The sequence below is a fragment of the Hydra viridissima genome, unplaced genomic scaffold (genome assembly GCF_058129835.1).
Source record: "Hydra viridissima isolate aposymbiotic clone 2 unplaced genomic scaffold, HvirCarnegie_v1 scaffold_5, whole genome shotgun sequence".
NCBI classification, from domain to species: domain Eukaryota; kingdom Metazoa; phylum Cnidaria; class Hydrozoa; order Anthoathecata; family Hydridae; genus Hydra; species Hydra viridissima.
The window spans coordinates 3,595,123-3,622,791 of NW_028324304.1; the positions used below are offsets into that span (position 1 = coordinate 3,595,123).

The 27,669-nt window shown below is 27.1% G+C and overlaps 1 protein-coding gene across 1 annotated transcript; it reads right to left on the reverse strand.

Annotated features, from left to right (window-relative positions):
* Positions 1-1,316: 1,316 nt before the first annotated feature.
* On the reverse strand, positions 1,317-25,755 carry LOC145188777 (uncharacterized). The gene is made up of 35 exons (XM_090088341.1): positions 25,462-25,755; positions 22,186-22,281; positions 21,888-21,986; positions 21,446-21,544; positions 20,716-20,814; positions 20,303-20,383; positions 15,388-15,486; positions 15,126-15,224; positions 14,951-15,049; positions 14,664-14,762; positions 13,189-13,287; positions 12,735-12,833; positions 12,542-12,640; positions 11,695-11,793; positions 11,329-11,427; positions 11,152-11,250; positions 10,122-10,220; positions 9,914-10,015; positions 9,688-9,786; positions 9,374-9,571; positions 9,178-9,276; positions 8,797-8,895; positions 8,585-8,683; positions 8,366-8,473; positions 6,973-7,069; positions 6,432-6,635; positions 6,145-6,307; positions 5,248-5,373; positions 4,942-5,159; positions 4,633-4,838; positions 4,249-4,547; positions 3,689-4,151; positions 3,551-3,587; positions 3,084-3,195; positions 1,317-2,448 (listed from the first exon to the last, which is right to left on the reverse strand). The coding sequence occupies exons 1-35, from the start codon at positions 25,546-25,548 to the stop codon at positions 1,488-1,490; spliced, it is 5,340 nt and encodes a 1,779-aa protein (XP_089944467.1). The 5' UTR covers positions 25,549-25,755; the 3' UTR covers positions 1,317-1,487.
* Positions 25,756-27,669: the final 1,914 nt, after the last annotated feature.

Sequence of the window (27,669 nt, forward strand, 5' to 3'; positions counted from 1 at the left end):
CAATGTATGGCGAAACTTATTCCCAGACACACTTTGTCTGGGAATAAGTTCTGCCATACATCATCCTATGTTAAGCAAGTTAAAAAGAAATAAATCAACATCTTTCGAGGTAAAAAAAAGTCTGTTCTCAGAATATTTTTTGTCGCTACTTTTTGAAAAAACTGATGCCAGAATTTATGCTGCCTAGGTGACTTAAGAGTTATCTATTTATCAAATTTTAACAAATGTGCTTACTTTCATTCTTAATAATTGAATAGATTGATCTGTTAACAATTGTTGTTCAAGGGGCCCCGTGCGAATCGGCACGTAGTTCCCATTGGCTGTATGTGTCGGAATCAGGCACAGCCAATAAGCCGCTCCACATAGTCAGCCAATGGCCGCAGCTGACGGTCCACATTTTTCCTCACCGTTCCTCTTACTGAGTATAATTCCAATCGAGCTGGCTGACTTGAGATTCGAAGAGATATGTACGCCCGCGCTGCATGTCATCGTAGTGGTAAATAAACTTTGGTCTCATTTATCTGCTTTACCATAGTATCACCATAAATTGATAAAATCTAACGTTAACTTGTGTGCTAGTTTCGTAGAAGTAACAACATAATAGAATTCTTTCTCCCTTTAGTGTCTCAACGATCGCTTTGCATGGAAAATGTATATGAGTTGTACAACTTTCTTTTCTTCATAAAAAACATAAGACAAAACAGTTAAGAAGAAAAGGCTGGCAAAGGAGGTGCAGAATGCTTAAAAAAACAGTTCAAAATATTGAAGAAGACAATTTAGCTTAGGAAACCTGTTCTGCTATCCACACCTTTCCCAACCTTTTCTCTTCCCGTCCAAAATCATGCTGAGCTATATTTACATTGAGAAACTTCTAGAGTTGTGCAGCTTTAAATCTGATCAATACATACCTTATAGTTTGAAATTATTGTTTATATTTCTTGAAACATTTTGCTGTGAAAGACACGTAACCTGTAAATTTTAATGATGTGAAATAATAATTGCTGTTCACATTATAATAATTTTTCAGGACTGTGATTAATCAGTCAGTTGAAAATGAAATGTTGTGCGTATAGGGGTCCAGTTGTCCTTTGCTAGGGGCCTCCATGATGTCTAGAAACGGCTCTACTCAGATATACACGTACTTTAAGGAACCCCTTACTAGAAAGAGCTAAAAACTTTGGGCAATACACTAATTTATTTACGTAATTTACAACTATTATCAACTCAGTTCGCACCCTCTGAACTTTACAAGTTAGCATAAACCTGAATAGTAAAAAACGACTTCACACGAGATTTCGATACCAAAAGTGAGAACGTTAACGATTTTATATTTTCTATAAATTAATTTGATTAACATTTAATTGTTAATTAAATATACGGCATAAAAAATATTGATTTATATAAAATCAGGCAAATAGTTGAAGGTAATTTTTCACAGATCATTAATACGCAACAGGCTCCCAAAAGTTTATCAAAAATTCTGCTGATCAATACTGTGCATCCTTTTCATTTATCGCAGGTTCATTAAAAAATTCCATCACACTCAATTGTTGGCCAAACATTCTTTTGATTAAATCTTCACCACTTTCAGAGGAGGCCTGCTCGTCTGAAGTATTAGGACTACCCGTAGCGAATGAATTTCCGGTACTTAATGTATTCAAGTTATTATCGTTAATTGAAAAATTGTTTTCTGAATCTTTATTTTTCATTAATTTTATAGGAGCTGGCGGAGAGTCTAGTAAATTTGTGCTTGTAGAAGTGAGATTTACTTCCGAACAAATTGAACTACCACAATCACTTGAGCCTTCCTTGAAACCATTGAAATGAGAGCCGTTTATTGATGAAAGATCCTCATTGGTATGAAATTTAGCAATTTCATTACTTATTGAATTATCCTGCTTTGGGCACGTTTCATTCTTTACGATATCAATTAAAGAGTTTTGCTGCTGTGTCGGGCTATTTGTTTTAGGAACTTTTTTAATAGAAACTACATTTGCATCTTCAAAAGATAATCGGCGAAGATCAACAGCAACATTTCTTGCTGCACTTAGTGGATCTAATATGTCTTCACACACAATTTTATCGCTTGATTTAACTTGCACATCGCTGTTAGATGGCATTTGACTTACTCTCTTTTCGTTGTTTGAATTTTTTATTTCGTTTACAAGATGAGGAATTGATTCAATGAAATTTTCTTGCTTAGAATGATCTTCCCGACTTGCCGTTGAGTCCTGCAGAGTAGTTATACCCTCCTTCAACGAAACACTGGATGCGCTAAATTTCTGATGAGATTCTTTATTTTTGGAATAACTTAGTACTTGTAAAGCAAGCTCATGCTCTCCGATTAAGTCTAAAGCATCGCACAGACATTTATATGTTGCTTTTGGGGCATGCTTGCTACGCCAGTACTCCAGAAAGCGTACTGAACTTATGTCCCGTCTACCACAACTGAAGTTGAAAAAAAAATTTATGAAAACAAAGTAAAAGCTAATTTATCTTTTACTAACATACCGTAATGCCTTGCGGCATTTTGCGACATTTAAACCTAAAATGTTAATATTTAAAGCGTTAATATTGAGAGTACGTTTAAAAAGACATTTTTACACGTGCTTTCAAGATGTGGGCGTTCGATAACATCACGTTAAAAAGTATTGTCTTGTATGTTTGCTATTAAATGTCAAGCAATTCGGTTTTGACCATCAGATAAAATAACCTAACGCTATTTTTAAAATTAGAATGTAATAAAAAAACTTTAAATCAAAAACATGCGCATATCGAAACTTTAAATATTAGGTTTATATGCCGCAAAGCACTACGATAGATATTAGGTTTATATGCCGCAAAGCACTACGATAGATATTAGGTTTATATGCCGCAAAGCACTACGATAGATATTAGGTTTATATGCCGCAAAGCACTACGATAGATATTAGGTTTATATGCCGCAAAGCACTACGATAGATATTGAGTTTATATGCCGCAAAGCACTACGATAGGGCACTTGAATCACACTCCTTATAAAGATACTATTTATGGCAAAAGTAGGTTTCCTCCATCTAGAATTAAAAAACACAAAAACACACCTGAGATCAGCTATGACATGTCTGTCCCGTTTGTTCATATTCAGTTGATCAGCAAGGTTTGACCATGTATTAATTATTTGCTTGCCAACGTATTGTATTATATAATCATCAACTAAAATAAGTAAACGATTTAAATAAGATTTAAATTCATTCACTACTCCCACGAAAAGGTGGACAAACTGCCTTACAGATTTTATCTCATCATCTTATCTCCTATGAACTTTGGAAGTTAAAACGTGAAAGACTAATGTAAGATTTTTTGCCAGCATAAAACGCAACTGTTTTAAAGAAAAAAATATTAAAAAAGGTATCGATAAGAATACTATCGAAAAATGTCCATCCACGAGAAGTCCACTTTGCCACAACAGATAATAAAAAATATAAACAGTTTAATATCCGAAAGGATATTAAACTGTTTAAAGTGTTAACTGATGTTAAAGTTTATTTTTAAAAAAAAATGTACAAACCAGTGTTCTCGTCAATCGAACGTATTGAAATCTGCGACTAAATGAAAAAGAAGAATAAAAATGAAAAAACACAAAATATAAATAAGTATAACTTTAAAGACACAACTTTGTTAAAAAAATCAAAAACAAAAAAGTTACCAGTTGATTTAAATCAATATCTAATGTGCATAACGTTGGAATGTTCTTTGAAAAGTCTTTTCTTAAGCTCCCTAAGAATTTAATACGAAATCTCAATTCACCATTGGAATTACTGACTGATACGTTGAATTTTAAACGATTAACTGAGAAAGGTTCGAACACTAATTTTAAACCATGAGTGGAAACCACGTTTCCAACAACACTTATGTGAATTGTTTGACCAGATCGTATAGAACAAAAATTTGACCTTCCGACCTCAATAAAACCTTCGCTAAATTCAACTGCTTGTTTGTTTAAAGTTTCTGCGGTTGATAATACTACACGGACTTCATACTTTTCGCAAGATAAAATTTTAGCGTAAACTGCAAAAAACGCAGAGTAAGGCGAGGTGCAAACCATATCTTGCAAAGCTCCGACCCTCTTTGAAAGTGTATCAACTGAGTTTGTCTGGACAATCCAATATCTGAAATTAGTGAATAATAATTCAAATATAGTGCATTTCAGGAGATAATTCATAAATAGTAAATAATACATTACAGAGAAATTAATTTAGTACATACCTTGTAAACTCTGTAGTTGAAAAGCTTATATTTTCACCGACGATTGTTAGAGGTGTTTCATTGGTTATATCTTTCCAAGAACATTCAGCTCTATCACTCGTCGATTTTCGAGGTGAACGAGGCATCCAACCCAACAAACGAAGCTTATGCTTAGAGAAAACCTCTTCATACACCAACCACGGACAAGGGATATTTATAGTAATTGGTTTGGATAAAATTGTAAGAGGCTCAAGAGTGAGTATAGGACTTACAAATGTTTCATCATTTAAGGGGAGAAGAGTATTGTCACACTCCTGAACCTAAAGTCAAGCGAAAAGAAAGTGTAAGAAATTCTAACATGAAAAAATATTACAGTGCAGCTTACAGTAAGACAAAAAATAAAACCTGCAGAACAACTTTAGTAGTAGTATTCAATGTGTTAGGAGGAAAAACGATTTTCGCTTCAGGAAGGCAACTAGATTGTATACTGCCACCTTCTGGAAACATAAGAAAACGCTCTTTTTTTGGACGAGAAACTACAACAAGTCTTTCGGGAAAGTCCTGAATGATAGCTTTTATATGTGTAATTGTAACTGGGTTAACTTCCACTTCTAAAAAAAAAAAATAAAATAAAAAAAAGAACCATAATGTTATAAAAAAGAGATTAATAAGCATTATTACTTTAGATTTAAACAAGTCTGAATAACTGCATACCATTTTGGTCATCAGTAATTGAAGATATGTGTTCTTTCCAATGGGAGTGTTGTGATGCTGATCTCAATACAACCAATTCACGCTCATTACATGCTGCTGAATAGTGAGGAATCTCAATCACAACAGGTTTGAGAAACTGAACAGTTTGCGGTGATAGTTGAAAAATATGACTGACCATGGCTTCATTGTAGCTCAGTTGAGGAGCATGAGACATCGTACTTTTATAACAGCAAAAATAATACTGTAAACAGAACTAAGAGTAAAACAAAAACCTATTTATAACTTTAATTTGGAAAATGGCCTCACTTTTTTATTCTGCATGAGATTCGAGTAGGCATATCACAGGCACCTCTCGGAATAATAATTTTTATTCCAGTTTGGCCACTTTCCATAGCACATCCTTTTGCATCCACAATAAAGCACTCCAGAAATCTAGTTGAGAAAAAAATAATCAGCAAGGCTAACAAAAGAAGATAAAACAAGAAAAATTGAGTTAAAAAAAAAATTAAATATTGTTAAGCGGCTGGTAAAATAAAAAAGCAAAAATACAAATTAACAGCTGTATAACAGAGATTAAATCTATATCATGTCAGGGTGTTGGTTATTACAATAATGGTTATTACAGGGTGTCTGTGACACCCTGTAATAACCATTAGAATTTTTTGCACAAAAACATGGACACGCCCGTTTTTGCTCGTGGAAAATTATTTGTGGCATTGTCGAGGGCAAAATCAATGAATTCTTTAAAAATTAAACTGCCTGAAAATGCAAAAAAAACTAAGAATATTGTTTATCGAGAAGTATTTGAATAAAATTTACAGTTTATTTATTCGTATGAAGTATTCATACACACGCAGCTTGTTTATGCTAAAAATGAAATACAAACCTAAATTCACAGTAGCTAAGGCTCTGAAAAAGCATAAAGCCTTTAAAAAGATGAAGTTTTTTAAATACTATTGATCACAAATAAATTTAAAATTTTTTGAAAACTGATAAGTAACTTAATACCATTTAAATTATAGTGAAAACTGAAGCACATGTTAATAAAATGATAACTTTTGCTAACTTAAAGTAAAATGAATAAACTTTGTTAACCAAGCTTACGGTAAAACAGCAAAAACTTTTATTTTTTCTCTACAAGACTCTATTTCTAAAAGATATTAAAGACAAATGAATTTTAATTTACAGAACCATCTCACTTACTCTCCTTTTTTTATGGATTCTATCTTATTTTCATTGCAATGCATCAATACTAGTGCTGATTCTTCTAAGTTATTTTCAGGAATAGAATCTGAGCCAGAGTATTCAGTCAAAAAACCTTTTTCTGGTATATTGGTTGTTGCTCTTGGTGACGATGTAGTTAGGTCTAAAAACCAAAACCAAAAAATAAACATTTTATTTAATCAAATAGAGAAAAAAAATTTTTTATCATAAGTTCAACATTTTTTTTATCCTTACAAAATGTAAAATACTTTAAGTATAGACTTTACCATTAAAATCATAATCATTGCTCACAGATTGCATTTGCTGTTGATTGAACACATTTATTATAGACTCTTCAACAATTGGCCCATTCTTATGTGCACTTTTAATTAGATGTTGTAAAGAAGTATCATGCTCAGATATTTCACTTTCATCAAGACCCAAAAAAGATTCATCAAAATCTTCTAATAAAATATGCTTTTGTATATCAGCTAAAAAGAAAGACCCAAAAAAATCCTTAAATTTCTCATTCATTTACTACTTAAATATTATAACAATTGAAAAAGAAAATAAAAAAACAATCTACTTTATAAGTCTATGCATCGTATAAAGTAGATAACATACACATATAAGTTCTACGTATCATCTTTCTTTCAAAGACATTAAACTGCAAGCAGTTAGAAGATTTGTGTTTTTAAACCTTTAAATGTTAACTGATTTTCTGAATTATAGTACTGCAAAAACAGGTTAAACTTAGCATGTCATAAAATGACCAATGAATACAGAGAACTTTTTGAAAATAAGGCATAGATTTTGATATAATATTACTTTCATCCTCTTCTTCATCATGTGAATCAACTAAGTGCAATTCCTCAAGATCTTCTGGACCTGTAAATGTGCTGCGAATCTTTTCTGCAGAGGCTATCTACAATTAGAAAAATTGAAAGCTGAAATATTAGCAATAAATTATCAAGCTGAAATCAATGACCTAAATGAGAATTTTAAAAATTTAACGGAAAAAAATAGCAACTCCTTTGACTTAACAAGAATATTAAATTAAAACACAGACAAGTCCATAAAAAACAACAGATTTTCAAGTTTCAGGACTGTACTTTAAAAAAACTATATTTCCTGTTTGTGCTCATCTAAGCAAATCTATTGGCTGAAGGTCTAGAGTAAAAGCTAAGTAATTACAAAGCAATTCTAGTAAACAGTATAAAAATAGTAAAATTAACAATAATACTATAAAGACTTCAAAAATTACTACACTATCACAATAAATTAATCTCCATTAATAATGACTTTAAAACAAATGTTTATATCTGTTTAAAAAATGAGAATCACTTTCACTATGAAAATCACTTTTTTCAAAAATAAAAATGAAATTCTTAGAAATTATTGATAAAATAAAAAGCAAGAAATTAGTTGAACCAGAAGACTAAGCTTACTAAAAATTAAACATTGATTTAAAAACTGTATCAAATAAATTCTGATATTTAAAACTTTTTTTAAAAAAAAAATCATAAATTCATATTTTACATGACACATGTTTTTACAACATACAAGTATCTTGGCTTGCGAAGGATCTAAAAGAACAACAACGGCTATTCAAATAGAAGAAACTTGAAAAATCTTCCTAAATTTTGAAATTAACATTTCATGTTTCACCAAACTTCAAAAACCTCTCTTTCATCAAAATACTGATGTAAGTAATGACATATTACTAGCATTTTTATATATACCATTTAAATGCATACTAGTGAATACTTTTACATACTTGTAACAACTAAGCAATACTTGGTTTATTTAGGGATGGGCATTAAAATGCCACATTATAAACTAAACACAGTTATTTTCAGTTTTAAAGGACTCCACAAAAATTACTTTATTATCTTAGATTTGTTATTCAACTTCAGTATTATTTTATGATTTGGTTAGTAAAATATCTTATCATACTAAAAAGAGACCTGGTGTCTAAATTAACTTTTGGTAAGTATTGTTATACTAAACTTTAAGAGCATTTAAAGAAAGTTTGAGAATTTCCTGTAAAGAGCACTTAAACATATTTTACATTTTATACTCAGGAATTTTACGTCTAAAACTAAAACTTACAAAAAAACAAGCTTTGCAATCTAAAAAATTCACTATTCACATGGCTTACAGTCAAAATTTAAACTGTTAAAAAAAAGTGAAAGGTAAAAAATTTTAAATAAAGAAATACTTCTTTGTCATTTTTTTGCTTTACAGTGATTTTTGTAACTTTGACAAGAATATTTACAATATTCTTTTGCTGAGTAACTTCAGCTATATATAAAGAAGAGTAACCGTCCTGAAAAAAAATAAAAACTCATTTTCCAAACTACATAGTTCAAAGACTTAAAAATAACAAAAAGTTATAATTGCAACAATAATACTATTTTATAAGGTAATTTCTACATACTTTATTTAAGGCATTCGGAGGTGCATTATACTTCAACAGCAACTGAATTATGTCTTCATGAAAATGATATGTTGCGATATGAAGAGGTGTGTTTCCATTCTAAAGATTTAAGTATTGAATTTTTTTAGATCTGTTTTAAAACTTTGTTTTATCTAAATTTTTATAAAAAGTTGATTTTTAGAAAAGAACCATTTTCATTAAGAACTTCTTACTTTTGTTTTTGCTTCCACTTCTGCACCATCAGCCAATAACACCTCTGCAATATCAGTATGTCCATAAAGTGCTGATAGATGCAAAGGTGTGTAACCACTCTAAAGTAAAACACAATAAATAGTTAAATAAAGTTACAAGCAGCAAGGTAGCAAGTAAAACCAAGTTCACAACTTTAAATAAGATAAATGAAATTCTGCTTCCAGTTACCCACATAATTTCTTTTTATATGACAGTGCACATAAAACTTTGTAATATCAAAAGCATATAGTTATTGTAAAGTGTTATGTACTCTCTTCCAAAGTAAGCTAGCAAGTTTGAATCAATGTGCTCTAATTAAAACTTTAACAAGTTATTATTACTAATAAAAATAATAAAATTACTAGTGTTGGAGAACTGTTATTTGCTCCATACTTAAGCAGCCTTTGAACAACTTCTAACTGATTATATCGAACGGCTACATGTAGAGGGGTTAGCCCATTCTACAAAAGTTGATTAAATAAATTGTTCTTTTGGAATTGATCATGTATTTAATACACACAAAAACTAAATACTATATAAGTTAATTAACATTCTCACATAAGTCTGCACTCCAGGAGATGCCCCATTATCTAACAACAAGTCTAATATTTCAACATTTCCTTGCTGTGCAGCTAAATGTAGTGGACTAATACCACCTTTGGTTGTTTGGTCAGCTTCAACCCCACAATCTAGAAGTATTGAAACAATACCAACTTGATTTTTCTTGGCCGAAATATGGAGAGGTGTAAACCCATTCTGTAATTGAAACAGTTAAATAAAGTCTAATAAATATAAAATTTAACATAATATCATACTCTTAACTTAGTAACATAATTTCTTTGTATGACATCAAAATATTTATTGAAACCAACCTTAGCAACTGCATGAGAATCTGCACCATTTTCTAACAACTTGATAGCTGCATCTGGTTTATCATAATGACATGCAAGATGAAGAGGCGTTAGCCCATTCTAAAATAATATTCTATATGATAACAGTTTTATCTACTGCAAATTTAGGGGGAAAATATTTTCACAAAAATGAGAAAGATTAAGTAATATCAAATAAAGAATGCAATAAGAACTCCCATTTTTCTACCTTAAATTGTTTAACATTAATATTTGGTTTACGCTCCAAAAGCATTTGCAGTATGTTTAAATTCCCTTTTTTGGCTGCTTCATGTAATGGTGTGAAACCTTTCTACAAATAAAAACCATAAGCACCAATCAACTTAATATAAGCAAAGAGAGGCTCAAATAAGGTTTTAAATTAACCAGGAAAGATTTTTTTTAAAAAAAGCACAAACCTTGGATATGATATTCACATCAGCATTATGGTCAAGCAAACTTTCAACCACTTTTTCAGCACCATCTCGAGCACTTAAATGAAGACAAGTTGCACCCTCCTAAATTATTTTGTTTGAAGAAAACATCACTTTTATTTAAACTAGCAACCATTTAGTTAAAAGAAATTAAATATAAATTTATTTAAATTTATTTTTTATATATAAAAATCAAATGATTATATTGTCTTTAATAATAGGTTAATTAAATCCTAAACTAATTACTTTTTTAATCATCTAATGGTGTAAAATAAAACAAAAATTCTATGATAATGTAATATAAAGAATTATGAAAAACTAATCACTGGTTTTTAGCTTTCAATATCACCATAAACAATTTTTTTTACCCTAATGAAAAGAATACGAAATCCACTTTAAATCAACAGATATGAAGATCACTAATATTTTGTGTAAAGTTAAAAAGGGCATTATTTCTTTTTCTATTTTTTTTTTTTTTTTTTTTTACCAAAAGTAAAAATATGTAGTAGGAATAGGGTTGATATTTTTCTAATTTATTAAATTAAAGCCTTAATCTTTTTCAGTAAGATCATTTCATCTTACTGAAATTTTTGATTTTTGTGTTTAACAATTTTCTTATCTATTAATCTGGTTAACTGACTACTAAACTATTGCATTGTGTCTTGAATGGTTTTTGATGAACCTTTTCACCTTAAAACCAATTTTCAAATAAAAATTTGTTAATTCTACTTCATTGTGCCTCTTGTTTTAAGATGTTTACAAAAAAGTTTGATAAAAATATCAAAACATGAAAAGTATTTTGTAGAGAAGTAAATTTGCAATAAGAATTTTGCAACTGTTAAGATAATAACTGCTATTTGTGTAAAAGAATTGCAAAATATTTTAGCAATTACATTATGTAAGAGTGCTAGAAAATTGAAGACATTTTAACACATTAAACATTTAATGACATATTAAAGACTCAAAACTTTTTTAAACTTGATTATTAAAATATTTCTGAAATTCATAATCAAACCTTATTGATAGCATTAGGATCAGCATGGAAATCAAGTAGCAGATTCACAAGAGCTGCACTACCTTGGCGACAAGCATTATGCAAAGGAGTTTCTCCATCCTAGATAACAAATATAAAAAGACTCAAATTGATTTTGTGCATAGATAAATTTGCCATCAATATTGATAATTGGCTTACTTTGGATTTAGCATTGACATTTGCCCCATTTCGCAGCAAAAGTCTAACTATTTGTATTTGAGTTGCACGACAAGCAATATGAAGAACAGTCTCTTCACGCTAGATTAATAAACAATACCAAAAAAAATGGCAAAAACATGAAACATTTTCCTAGTATAAAAAAAATATTAAACTAATAAAAATTCTGTAAAATGAGTTTCATTTGTAGATAGTTCAAGAGAAAATATTTATACAGTGCATTTCTGAAAAGGAGAAATTTTAAAACTTATTGAAATCAATTATATATAAAACAAATGTTTAAGCCAAAACAAAACTGATTAATAAAATAATTTCAATAACAATAAAATATTAAAAATAATAAAATACTGTTGTAACAGCCTCTATTGCTGCACCTTCCTGCAGTAGCAATAGCACAATATTTGCATGACCAAAATAAGCTGCAACATGCAAAGCTGTTTGACCATTCTAGAAATAAATAACAAGATAAAAAAAATAATCCATGTAAAACAAATATTGTAGTAAATCTTTTCTCTTTTACATTTAATTGAAATAAAATAATAAGATACTATATACACTGCCTGGCAAAAGTTTCCAGTCACTTAAAGTTTTAATAGTTTTTTACCTATAATAATTGATATTAAATTTTAAAATTCTTTACAAATCATAAAGTAATTCAATTAAGATGTGCTGATGTGTTAAATAAACTTGTAATAATTGATATTAAATTTTAAAATAGTATATAAGCAATAAAATAATTCAATTAAGATGTGCTAATGTGTTTTTAATATTGAAATACAAAATCTGTTTTCTTTTTTTTGGATTATAAACATCACGGTGCATAGGAACACGCTCTGAGACCTTGCAACACGTCCCCAGATATTTTTTTTTTTTGATTACCATCAGAATACATTTCCTCATTCAAAAAAATGTGACCAACAACTTATTTTAGTGGGGGCCAGGCAAGAAATCACATATTTTGGGGGAGTGCCCAGGACTTTAATTAATTTTAAGGAATTTAAGGATTTAACTTGTTAATTTTAAGGTTTTAACTTGTTTTTTTATTTTTTTTACAAAAAACAGAGTGACCAGAAACTTTTGCTGGGCAGTGTATATATAAAGATTAATAGCAGTAAAAAAAGGAAAAATAAAAATAGCTATAGAAAACATAATAGTATAACACATTACTTAATAATCATCATAATAATAAACACACATTATTTTTTCCTTCAATCATGACTTTATACTTTAGTAAAAGCTGTACAATTGACTCTCGATTTTTTTTCGAAGCAATATGCAAAGCAGAGTAACCATTCTAAATGGAAAACCAATAGTACACCAACTTTCTCTTTGTTAGTAAAAACAAATGATTAATCACTTAATGATAATACTAGAATAAAAAGATATACAAGAGCTCTTTTATCAATGTCAGCTCCTTTTTCAATCAGTAGCTTGCAAGTTTCAACATGTCCATAATGAGCTGTAATATGAAGTGGTGTTACACCATCCTAAAGAAACAAAACAAAGAAAAAATTTCAACTTAACAAGTTTTAATTAACTAATAAGAAAAGAAAATACATCACTTTTTGCGTTTAAAGAAAATGCATCACTTTAGCATGATTTTGTGTTTAAAAAGAGTCTTATTGAGTCAAGGAGACTTAAGTTATGATACAAAAAGTAAAAATGAAAAAATGTTAGAGATTTGATTTTAGCATGATTTTGTGTTTAAAAAGAGTCTTATTGAGTCAAGGAGACTTAAGTTATGATACAAAAAGTAAAAATGAAAAAATGTTAGAGATTTGATTTTGCTATGGTTGGAAGAGTGGCATCAACTGGATTATCTTACAAAGCATATTAACTCACAATAGTGGTATCATCAATATGAGCACCATGAGCAAGAATATGATGTGCACTATGTACGTGATTTCCTTGTGAAGCCATATGCAAGGCAGTCAATCCATTCTAAAGATAATAAAACTTGAAGTTATTTCAAATATATGAAATACAATTAACATGGGGTGGATTCTTGGAAGGATTTTAACTGGATTAACTGAAAAACTATAGAAATTAAAAAAAAAAATTTTCTTGAATTAATTTTTTTTATGATTTGAGTTTATGAACTTTTAAATTGTACCATACTCTTTTATTTGCTTTCCTAATATCTACTTTACTCTTTATTCTTTATTTTTCTTGCACATTTCTATTCTTTATTTTTCTTGCACATTTCTATTCTTTATTTTTCTTGCACATTTCTATTCTTTATTTTTCTTGCACATTTCTATTCTTTATTTTTCTTGCACATTTCTATTCTTTATTTTTCTTGCACATTTCTATTCTTTATTTTTCTTGCACATTTCTATTCTTTATTTTTCTTGCACATTTCTATTCTTTATTTTTCTTGCACATTTCTATTCTTTATTTTTCTTGCATATTTCTATTCTTTATTTTTCTTGCACATTTCTATTCTTTATTTTTCTTGCACATTTTCAGAATACTCAAGTCAAACCTTAACCAGTAAGAACTAAAAAACTTTCACAATTTCTAGTATGAAATTTTGTTCATAAATGCTATGGATTATTCTCCTGAACCAACCAACCCATGTAATCCTTCCTTTTTTTTTCTTCCATAATTTACCATATCCGTAAATTCAAAATATTCCAAAACTTTCAGTCTGCAACCCTTAATACTTCTAAAGATATTCTTTGTCAAAGATTGGGTGGGTTAGAAGTTCTAAAAAACTATTAAAACACAATATTTTTAGATAGGTTTAACAAGCATGTATTAGGTTTCTTCAAGGCCTTATTTACCATATGGGGAGACTCTGATGAAATTCACATTTGTTGTCCTGCATTATTCAAATTGGTATTATAAATTTTTTCATCAAAACTTAACCAAAAAGTTGGATTCTTTAAAACAAAATGTTTCAGTGAAAATATCACTGTTAAGATCTATCAAACTTGTATTCAAACCAGTAAAATGGTCTCAAGCACCAGTTATATTATAAATCTCAAATACTTATTACACTAAGAGAATATGGTTGTTAAAAATGTTAGATGTTTTTACTTGTTTTTTGATGTAGTACAATAGGTTAATTAAAAAAAAAAAAATCTGGACTTTAAAGTATACAGAAGAATCACAGTAAAAAATATAAAATAACTACCAAACATTACAAACTTTTTTACACTTCTCAATTAAAGATTCATGTTGTTGCAATAACTGTTGAAAACATCGCAAATATTGAAAAAAACAACCATTAAGTAAAAGAACCACAATAAGGAACTACTATTATTAGCAGATGTTTTTCCATTAACAAAAATCTATATAAACAGATATCTTACTTTAGTTTTTGCAGTTATTGGTACACCGTGTACAAGAAGTAACTCAACACAATGAGCATGACCATCTCGTGCAGCACAGTGAAGTGCACTTAAGCCATCCTTAATTTAAAATATTTTAAAGCTACAACTTTGAGAAGAGGAGTAAATAATATTGATAAAAAAACTGAAGAATTCAAAAAACTTTGAAAGTTTAATCTTTACATATTTTTAGAACTTTTTGTTACAACTTACATTTTGCTTCATAAAATAAATAGGTGTAAAAAATAGTTAAAAAACTACATTATTACTTTTGTAACTACACTAAGGTCTGCACCTCCCTCAATGAGCGCAGCTAAAACTCCAACTTCTCCATGCTTAGAAGCAACATGAATTGGACATATGTTAAACTACAAGATAAATGATAACTAATAAAAATTAATATTACTAAACAATATCAACTTTAAGATAGGCATTTTTTCATACCTTTGCTCTGGGATTTACATCAGCGCCATTGTCAATAAGACACTTAGCAGCTGCAACACAGCCATGTTTTGCTACCACATGCAATGGTGTGTATCCATTCTAAATATTTCAATTTTAAAGAATAAATGCACTAGTAAGGAGCAGAATACAAGTTTTACATTAATATAAATTTTAAAAAACTAGCATTCAATAATATAAACTTAAAAACATCTTAACTAGAAAAAGAAATTGAAAAAGTTTGAAAACTAATTCTAGAAATTACACTAGCTCTTTCATTGACATTGCTTTTACTATCAATCAGGAGCTTGAGCATTCTTATATCATCTTTACGGGAGGCTACATGAATAGCTTGCAAACCATTCTATAAGAAAAAAAGTCACGTACTTTTACCATTGGTGCATTCAACATGGATTAAAACTTAAAGATTTCAGTTCTTATGCTGAATTACACACACAGTTTAAAAATTTTTGACCTTTGATATTAAAAAGCATTCAAAAATATTTTCTGTAATAGTCACCATATAATTTACTTTAAATCTGGAAAAAACTTCCAAATTTAAAAACAAATCCTTTTTTATGCTTGACAGTTGAAGCAACAAATATATTTTTATACAATTTTTGAATCATTAGAGTATAATATTTCATCAGATTATAAATATTTAGTTCAAATTATCTAACTGCATTTAAAGACAAATGTTATTTAAACAAATTAATTTTGCTACTGTTTTTATTTCATCTTTGTTAAAGTAAATATTATTTATCTAATTTGAGAATACTTGCATTCAGTCCTCACCTAATTCAGTGAGGACTGAATATAAAGATTAGGCTGTGACAATTCCCGTTTTCCGGGAAACGAAAGCGGGAATTTCCGGGAACGGGAATTCCCGTTCCCGTATTTTAAAAAGCGGGAACGGGAAAATCCCGTTCCTGTTCCCGTTTTTCACCTGGAACGTCTAATATTTCCTGGTTTTTTTTCCTGCTTTTTTTTTTTTCTTTTTTTTTCCTGGTTATATAATTTGTTTTTTTTTTTTGTGGTTTATTTTGGTTTAGGTGTTTGTTTTTTTTTGGATTCTTTTTTATTTTTTTTTTTTATTTTTTAAATTTATTAACTTAACAACATAGAAGATTTTTACAACATAGAAGATTTTTACAACATAGAAGACACACAGGGGAGTTTTAATAAAAGCTATGTACCTAAAAAAAAAAAGGAAAAAAGGTTAATTCTAACTAATAACTTATATTCAAAGGAAAATAAGGTAATTAACAAGAAAGATACCAAAGATATGAAGAAAGTTAGTAAAGAAAAGACGCAAGTTAGCAAAGAAAAGAAGAAATTAGTAAAGAAAAGAAAAAAGTTAATAAAGAAAAGAAGAAAGTTAGTAAAGAAAAGAAGAAAGTTAGTAAAGAAAAGACGAAAGTTAGTAAAGAAAAGAAGAAAGTTAGTAAAGAAAAGAAGAAATTAGTAAAGAAACGAAGAAATTAGTAAAGAAAAGAAGAAAGTTAGTAAAGAAAAGAAGAAAGTTAGTAAAGAAACGAAGAAAGTTAGTAAAGAAAAGAAGAAAGTTAGTAAAGAAAAGAAGAAAGTTAGTAAGGAAAAGAAGAAAGTTAGCAAAGAAAAGAAGAAAGTTAGCAAAGAAACGAAGACAGTAAACTACTTAAAAAAATTATAATTAGGTCTTAAACCTAATTATAATTTTAAATTATTATAATATTTATATATATTTACCTTATAGTTATAGTAGTTTGTTCCTAGTATTAGTACCAAATTTATAACATAAATCTTAAAATCTTAAAATAAACGGGAATATATGCGCGCAAATCATAAAATAGCGGGAATCCCGTAAAAAAGCGGGAAACTTGGTAAAATGCGGGAAACTTGTAAAAATACGGCTTTTTCCGTATTTCTTATATTATATTATAATATATAAATATATATATTATAATATATAAATATACAAATATGTATATATATAATACATAAATATATATATTATATATATATAATATATATATAATATATATATATTATATCATAATATATAAATATATATATATTATATATTATAATATAATAATTACGGGAAAACCCCGTAACATCGAATGACGTACGGGAACAGGAACGGGAATTTCCTGTTCCCGTATTTTATTTATTACGGGAACAGGATCCCGTTCCCGTATTTTAAATACCAAAAGCAGGAACAGGATCCCGCTCCCGTAGTTCCCGTAAATACGGGAACTTGGCGCACTCTAATAAAGATCATTAAAAAATTTATCGATACCTCTTTTAACTATGAAGTTGAGAGATTTTTTCAGAGCTTTAATTCAAGGAAAAACCAATGTAAGACTTACACTTTGTTTTGCACTTAAAACAGTGGCATTGTCAAATAATGGACATAAAAAATTGCTGCTAATAATTTAATTTGTGCTTTTTGAGAGTTGGAAACGTCATCTGATGATGAGTGAAAAAACCCAATTAATTTATTTCTACAGGACATTACTTATTATTTTAATATTGGAAGCAGCTGTACTATTTATTAGTTTAAGGTTTACTAATAGCTATAATTGATAAGCAACTCAATTCTAAAACCCTTAACAAAGAAACAAAATGAGATTTATGTAAATTAGAATTTACATAAAATCTCTGATTTAAAATTTTAACTACAAAAGAGCATTTATGGACTTTGTTAGGTAAAAAAAAAATATTATCATTTACAAAAAAAATTTCAAAAAAGCAATTGGTAAACAATAGCTTAATATTGTCAATAATCAAACCAAACATCTAGTGGAAATTATTGGCAAAACACTTGGTAAGAGAAATTAAAGCCAAAGAAGGAACAACTAAATATTGAAAGATGGTTAAAAAAGATTAAAAAACTTCTATGTGTTGCATATATATATATATATATATATATATATATATATATATATATATATATATATATATATATATATATATATATATATATATATATATATATATATATATATATATATATATATATATTGTACAATTATCTTTTTTTTTGACTTTTTTTTTAAACAAATTATGGAGTAATCTTCAAAAAAGCCTTTCTTTGAATAAAACTTCTAAGAAAAAATCTTTTTAACTAGTCAAAGTTGCAATGTCTGCGTTTAAAGTAAAAACTTATCTAAAAAATGATTCTGTAGAATTAAACTTTGTTTTGATTGTATAAAAAAAAAAAATACAAAGTATTTTGTCAACATAAAAATGTACAAGAAAAAAACTTGAGTACTTTTTGAAATTAAAACTTGCTAATGGTTGATCTTTAAACAAAACAAGTAAAACCAAGTAATAAAAAATTTTAACAAAATTTATAAAACTAAAATTGGATCATGGTTTTCCAATAAACTCAGGTTAAAGAGATTCAACCTCATAATGGTTGTTCATAGATAGGAAAAAAGAAAGAGTTTATTATTTATAAGCATACTTTAATTAATTGGGGAACAAAATTTTTTAAATAAAAACTGAGAACTTGCTCTAAAAATTTAAAGGCATAGGGATCTGCCGTCCAGCCAATTTGGTCATAACTTCCAAATTCTGTCAGAATCAGATTTTTTTTATGTATAAAATATTAAATTTACAGATAAGAAATTTTAAACTTTAAACAATACTTAAAGGCAATTTTACAAATAAGAACTTTGTTTTAAGTATTGTTTTTTTCACCAAATTTGACTTTCTCTAGTAGTTCCTAAATTATGATTTTGACGAAAAATAGATTTTGAGATTAAACACAATCCAAAATGAACAGAAAACAGATCCTTATTGTAGAGTTTTTGAGCTTTACAACAACATATGCTTCTATGCAGCAATTCTGGTTAAAAATCAATGTGAAATTTAGCTCAAAGATGATGAAAATGTATTTTAAAAACCAATTTATCATGTAGACATGAGTTCTAAAATTGAACAAATGAGGTATCAATTAAATTTTTAACAAGAAGAAATGAAACTGTTAGCCATCATTATTGTAAAAAGATTACATAAAAACTATCCTTTGTAATTTTTTGTACTTTCAGACTGAAATTTCTAAAAATTCTCAGGAAGTCCTAAAAAAACAAGAATGATTCAAAACAGTGATTTGTACTGCATTAAATAAAATTTCTGCTTTTGCTAGATTGTACATGACAGAGAAATAAAAGTTTTTCATCTTGATAAAATTAAAAAAATTTTCTGTGATTATATGTGAACTTTGGTGAACTTTTATCATCAATATCTTATGTTAAAGTCAAGCATTTATTATATGAGTTTACTTTTATGGCCTCTAATTTGTGAAGCAGCTCAAAACCTGACATCACCATTTATTATTTTTCCTTTTGCATGTAAATCCTATTAAAAAAAAATGATAAAAATGAGAACAACATTTTTATTCTATTTTTCTTCTAATATGAAGTTATTCATATTCCAAAACACTTAGAATACTTTTTCTTGAAATAATCAAAACATTACATGCAAAATACTTTCTTCTAAAACCAATTTTTAGGATTCAATCAATTTCGTTAAACTAAACTTTGATATTAAACTAAAATATATTTTTGTTACAAAAATGCTAAAGGCTGAAGACTAGACAAATAATTTCTAAAACCCTTGCAAACACTGGATTAGAAAGTCAACAGCAAATAATATATTTATTAGGGATCCTTAAGTGGGCTTTAAAACATTTTTTTTCAACTTTGGTTCTGATTTATCTAATTTATTAAAATTTTTATAATTGATTAGACTTAGGTTGAAAAACTTATAAAGCTAAATTCCAGGATCTTAATCAATATAAATTTAATTTAAACTATGTTGAATTGGGAATTAAAGATTGATCAAAACTGAAATCTATTTTATGTTGTCTGCTGGACTTCAGAAATATTCTATGGTTGTACTAAAGATGTAAAATTAGTGTAAAAAACAGTTTATAAAAAAACATATGACAAATCTTTTAATTAAATTTATCATCAGTAACCAAACATTTTGCATTTATTTTATTTTTGGATGCAGCAGCTAATTGAAATTGCATGATTTTTGACATTTTTTTTTTTAAACTTAAATTTTCCTCAGAGTGAAATTCAATTTATTTGATAATTGAAGTATTAACTTTTAAGGTCAATTTAAAAATGAAAACAAGTGTTTAACTGCATTCTCCAATAAACTTAAAAAAAAAGAAAAATAAATACTTTAGCTTGAAGCTCCAACAACATTTTTAAAATACTTGTGTGACCTTGTTGGACAGCAATGTCAACTGGTTCAAAGCCACCCTAAAAATTATGTAACACTGTAGAGGACAACAATTGTAAAAAAAAAAATATTTAAAAGAAAAAAAAAAAAAATAGAAAACAACAACAACAAAAAAATCAAAACTATTCAAAGGAAGAAGAAATCTATAAAAAAGCTAAACAAACAACAACTGTAAAAAAAAAAAAAAAAAAAAAAAAAAAAAACAGCTGTAAGTTTTTCATTCTTTATGTATTAAATTTCTCATTTTCTAACCATTTTTCTTATATCTTGATGGAACTTAATTTTAAAACAAATGCTTTTAATTTAATTTTCAAACAAAAAAAAATCAAAAACAAAACAAAAGTTACTTTACTTTAGCAGGAATGTGTGGGTCTGCACCACTCTTCAGGAGAGCAGATACAACATCGCAGTGATTTTCTTGAGCTGCCATGTACAAAGGAGTTATGTCATCCTAAAAAAAAAAAATTTTAATTTCTTTTTTACTTAGAATTCCATTACTGTTGATACTTTATGTGTCAAGTTTATTAAACAATTTTCTTAAAAAAAAAATTTAGTTTTTCTAATAGGTTGCATAATAAACAAGTGCTTGTAAAATAGCTTTATTTAAAACAAAAATTTCTCATTGTAAAGATATGAAAAGCATGTAATTATGCAATTAGTAACAATTGTATTTTAATGACTCTCATAACAAAACAATGATGCAAACAAAGGAACAAAAAATTTAAAAGCTTTTTAATTTCTACAACAGCAGAATTTTTAATATATAGAAAAAAAATCAAAAAAACCATAGTTTAAAAGCTGAAATTTTTCTAAAAATCAAAAGATAATTTAAAAAAAAATCATTTGGTGAAATTTTTTATCAAACATTCTTCTCATTTAAAAACTGATTAATTCATTTAAAGGTTGCATGATTGAAGATCAAAAATATTTTTTCATATTTCATTTTTTGCTTTATGTAAATACTTTGAGTGCACATAAAGGAAATCAGCCGTTTCCAGAGTTTTCTTGTTGCTTTCTTAACAACTCATGATTAAAGTTAAAAATATAAAAAATTACTATTAAATGTTATTAAAAATTCATACCTTGGCTTGAGGATTGAGTTTCACTCCTCCATTTATTAAAATTTTAACAATTCTTAAATGGCCACCCAAAGAAGCAATATGCAAAGCAGTGTTTAATCTCTGGTTTTAAAAAAAAAATCACCATTTTAAAAACTGAAACTATAATTATTAACAAATAATTTTTTGTTAATGAATTATGTAAGCTAAAACATATTTAGATGAATTTATAGTAATTAAATGAAATACTAAAAATTTTTTTCAGATAAACAATTTAAAATACTTTATTTCATAGTTTTCAGTTAACAATCATTTATTAGCCATAATGAGTATATCACAGCATAAAAAGATTACAGCATTAATTTTCTAAATTTAATTTAAAAATATAGAAATATTTCTAAAATTTATGGATATTGATTTCATATTACAGTAAAACATTTGAAAATCCTTTTATTAAAAATGTCACCTTTGTAACAGCTTCAATATTGATTCCATGTTTTATAGCAAATTCAGCAATATTTGGATGGTTCTCACGTGCAGCAAAATGCAAAATATTCAAACCAGCCTGTCATTTAAAAATTTTAATATCAACCAAAAAAAGGTATTAAGAAAGTTTGTTAGTCATTTTCATTAAGAATTATAAATTTCAATAAATGATTTATAAAAACTTAATGATATAAAAGGCTTAGCTGTCTGATGTTGAATTTGTGTTAATAACTAAACCACATAAAGCAAATTAAGTATTACAATTTAAAAAAACTTACAGGACTTGTCACATGTATATTAGCACCTTCACAAATACATTCAGTTACTCGCAATAAATCTCCACATTTTGCTGCCTTAAGCAATTCTTCATCCATCTACCAAAAATAAATGATAAGATTGCAATTTATGATAAGAAAATAAATTATTATAATTTTAGAAATAAAATTAATATTTGAGATCTTGGGATTCATACAGCTATTTTTTCAGGATAAAATTGTTTTTCCACAGAGAAAATTTGAAATACTATATATAGTGAAGACTTTCTAAATCCGCTATTAATAAAGTCATTATAAAAACAATGATAGCGCTCCTCAATTAAAAAAAATAACTTTTTAAAAATACTAACAATAAATAATCTTTTATGACTTAATTAAGTAATACAAAAGCAACAGAGATCCTTGATGTGTAAACATCAAGATTGTCTGCTTAGAGGATTGTGTCATTTTTTATAATCCCTATTATTCTTCATGTTATGGCAAATGAGCAATTCATTGTGTAAATAAAAGGATCTGAAGGTGTAAGTTCAATTTTCCTTACAACACAAAACAAAACCTCTCATACCTTAAATACACTTATCAAGGTATAGATCCTGAATATTTAATGGCTTTAAAAAATCACTTCAGTAACGATGGTTTTAATCTACAAAATTTTCTACTTTAGTTTGTATATCAGGATTAAAATCATTAGAGTAAGCACTCAACTAGTTTTAAGTAACATAGGACCCAAAAACTCTAAAATGGAAGTTATCAAACAAAATTATTTTACTTTTTTATTAAGCCACAAACAAGATTAGTTCAAAATTAATCTTCTTTGTGGTTATACATAGAATCAAATTTTCAATGCCTCCTTTAGTATTGAATAACAACACCTCTTTCAGGATTGGATTGAAAATATTAAAAAATCTCCTTTATTTGAGGCAATTACCCTTTTGCAGTATTAATAATGAAAACCATAATTACAAAAACAACAAAAACATGCAATAGGAAATTTGAACAAAAATTGCTTAAAATTTAGATAAAGAAATTTTTCAAGCCTATCACTAACTCTATATCAAAGCTTAAAGTTGAAATCATATTTTCTTTCTTATATAAAGTTTATAAAAAGAAAGAATAAAAGTTAAGAGTAGTTTCATTATTTACAATGGTCTAAATAAATAATGTATATTAATAAAGAAAAGATGTTTTAGTCCAATAAGCAATTATTTTTGATTATGTATTGCTTCATCTATAACAGATCTGCTTAATCTTATTATGACAGGTGAAAACATTTGATGAAATAAATTTCTTTATTAATTTCTTTAATAACAATAATAATAACTAATAATAATAATGATAATTATTATTATTATTATTATTATTATTATTATTATTATTATTATTATTATTATTATTATTATTTTTATTATTATTATTATCATTATCATTATCATTATCATTATCATTATCATTATCATTATCATTAATATTATTATTATTATTATTATTATTATTATTATTATTATTATTATTATTATTATTATTATTATTATTATTATTATTATTATTATTATTATTATTATTATTATTATTATTATTATTATTATTATTATTATTATTATTATTATTATTATTATTATTATTATTATTATCATTATTATTATTGTTTTTATTATTAGTAGTATTATCATTATTATTGTTAATACTATTATTATTTTTATCATTACTATCATTATTTTTATCATTATTATTAATATTTTTATCATTATTATTACTATTTTTATCGTTACTATTACTATTTTTATCGATACTATTATTATTTTTACCATTACTATTATTATTTTTATCACTACTATTATTATAATTTTTTTCATTATTACTATTATCTTTTTAATCACTTTTCATTGCTTTTTTTAATTAGGATTCTTATAAAACTTACAAAAGAAATTTCATTCCTATAAGTTTTAATTGTTGAAGACTGTATTTTAAACAATACTGCCTTTTTTTTTTTAATAGAGCTCAATTTTCAACATTAGTACATAGTAGCCAGTCCACTGAAATCACTCCTATGATAAAAACCAGCAAAGTAATGTAGATCAGTCTAACAGTTACAATTTTATTGATACGCATTTCAGTATAAAAACAAATTTCATTTTTTATCTCATAAGAGTGTTAACTTTGTGATAATAGGGAAAAAGTACTATCATAGTGACAAAAGAAATTTAGATTTTAGAGCTAAATAAAGAAAAACTAAAATTAATAACATTGCTCAACAGGAACACACACGCACATAAATCTTTTCAGTTCTTTATTTGCAATCCAGATTTACTTTTAAGTGTAAATAAGAACATTTTTTACAACACTTGTTCACAAGAGATATAAGGTATCATTCTATCTTTTGTTCTGGTGCACAAATTTTTTTCTGGTTCAAGAATAATGATTATTGAAATAGTAGAAGGTGCTCTCTCCGGGCAACATTGTGTTTTCAATAGTATTATATTTGAAGTTATTTTGAAAAGACAACTTTTAGTAAGTAAATATGTCTTAGTAGTAAATAAAATTGTTCAGGGAATTTTATAATATAAAATAATTACTTGCATGGCCTAAATGCACATTTTGTCATGAGGTTTGAAAATGTTTATTTAAACTTATTTAAATTTGCTCCTGAAATGAAACTCATTTGCAAAAAACAAAAATCCCCTTCCTTAATATTTAAAAGTTGACATAATTCAAACATCCTTCTAAAAATCATTCTTTTATTAGTTTTTACTGAGTAAACAGATATTTACTGTGAAATGGTGAGATAATGAACAGAATGCTTTAAATATTGGATTTTTTAAATATTTTGGTAAACCATAAAAATTAATCATTTATGGTTATCCAAAATATTATTCTCTGGCTAAAACTCATTTAAAATAAGGAAATTTAGCAGAAAAAAATTTTTTCTTTATTTTTACAAATGTAACTTTTATTTTTTGAAGTACTGAAAAAAAACATAAATACATATTCAAGCACCTCCAAACATACTACACTCCAATAGTCAAGGTTACATTAAATAAAGTTTTCAATATGACCAGAAAAGGTTTTTTACTTAGTAAAAAGAAAGATAAGGAAAAACCCTAATCAATGATTTAAGTGAATTTTTATAATCAATCTAATAGCAAAAAGTCTCATTAGAGTTACTTTTAAGGCAATTTCAGTCTATTAGATACTTAGCTACATTAACTCCAGACTTACAGTTAAGGGATCATTTTTGATATTAATACTATTATTATTACTATTGTTAATAAACTTTCAAACCTGATTTTTATAAAAATCCATACTGCTCTCAGTGGATGACCTCTCGACTTCATGAATATTTAAATGCTCAATAAGTCCACTTTTCATTTTAGATTTGATTTATTACCGATTGTTTTTTTTTTGTTAGCTTGTTTTATACTTTACTGCCATATCGCGAGTAAACAAAAATCGCTCTGGTGGAATTGTTAACGCAAGCTGACTCGGATCGCCGGTTCAATTTTAAAATTCCATTGATCAACGTCAAAAACATCGTATTTCAACTATGCATTAAAATAAGAGATTTTCTATATATCTACAAAAAAACAAAAAAATTACATCATATACTCAGATTTTTACTATCGCTCTGATTTCTGGTTCTATAAAAATAAAATCTGGAAATCACTCAATGCAGTTCTGTCTGCAAATACAATAGAAATTTTGAACCTCTATTGAGTTAGTCAATATTTATTAAGTTTCTAAAAAAAATCAGAACTTTGTCACTCAACATTTTTTTTTTTTTTTTTTTTTTTTTTTTGTAAAAAAAAAAAACATTTTCCATAACAAATAAAAAAAGGACATAAGTTTTCTTAAGTTAACAATAAAAATCAAACAAATGGGAAATAATGAGATTGCTTTTTGGCGTCCGTGGAGAGTTGCTCATTAAGAAAATATTTTTTACTTAATTAGACTCAAAGTGTACAGAATCTTTTTTATTTCTAAATTCATCAAACGCACTGATAAAAGAGAAAAAACTTCTCGATATTTTTAATGCTTTTATCTAAAGTTTCAGGTAATTAAAATTACGCTGTCTAAAAAGCGGGAAAACCTTAACACAGAAGTATGCGATAACGTTAGGTCTAACCAATTCCAGATTAACTAGTTTGATTTAACAAAGCTGTTTTTCTGCCAATCAGATACAGTAATATTTTTGTCTCTTCTTTTTAATATTTAAAAAGAAAAATGCTAGTGAAAACGTACCAAAGAAGTGCTCAGCACCTAAATGATTCTTAAAAAAAAGTTCCTTTTATTAGTGCAATATTCGATGAGATTCAATTTGAATAAAATTTACTCCACAAACAAAAGCTGAATTTCTCTTCTCTTGAAGATGTCTGTTCTTGTATGTAAGTTATACAGACGGAAAGGAGTAATTTAAAATTACCATTCAGTGGCGGAGCTGGCTGAGGACTGACCAAATTTATCAATAAAATTGGATGGGTCCCATCAAAAAGTTTAATATAAGAAACACGATCTATTAAAACACTCACTACTATTTTAAGTTTAAGTAAATATGTTTAACTTTAGTCCCATTAACCCAACTCTGACTTTGAAAATTCTGATCCTAATGATAAGATTTAATGATTAAGTTACTTAAATAGTAACCTAAATACTAACTAGGTAACATTTTAAAAATATTACAAAGACTCTTAATTTTAATTATTGTACGCCAAGGAGTGCAATAAAATATTTCAACATGGAAAATTTTTTTCACATTTTAATTTGCTAGACGTAAGGTGAAATACTCATATATTGTCCTTGTATACAAACTTTTAGTTGTAAAAAAATGCTTTATAACGTCATATGTAATAAACAAGTTTATCAACTAACAAATTTTGATGTAAATGTACAGAATAATAAATTCTTGATGTCAAGTAAAAACAAAAGTAATTTTTTAAATTTTGCAAGAGATATCCTAATTTTCTTTTTTTTTTACTTAGGTTTTCCGCATCCCTTAAATATTGTAAGAATCAAGTGTTAATTAGAATTAAGTATTTATTAAATCTTGAAGATTTAAAATATATCAATTCAAATAGAAATCACGCAATATTTTCTTTGTTGTTGGCAGAGGTTGTTGTTGACAACTTCAGAATCTTCAAAAATCAAGTGTAATTATTTAAAAAATTTCAAAAAACGTAAGGATCGAATGTTGAACTTTAAGGTTCTCAACTCCTTCCCCCTGACGAAATAAAGATTGATTGGTAAGAAATAAGGACCAGCGTTAGCATCAGCAATAATACCGGCAAGATGATGCAATCAAAGTACATGGCGAGCTGCTGTATGAAAGTTAATCTCTAACTAACGAAAAAGTTAAAAATTTTGTTGAAAAAAGCGTGTTTTAGTTGCGTTTAGAAGTATCTGAAAGTATTTTCTTCTAGATTTACCAAGTGATCTTTGTCTAAAAAGAATCAAGTAAAGGACTGCAAAAGAAAAATTTAATAAAGTTTTTAGTTA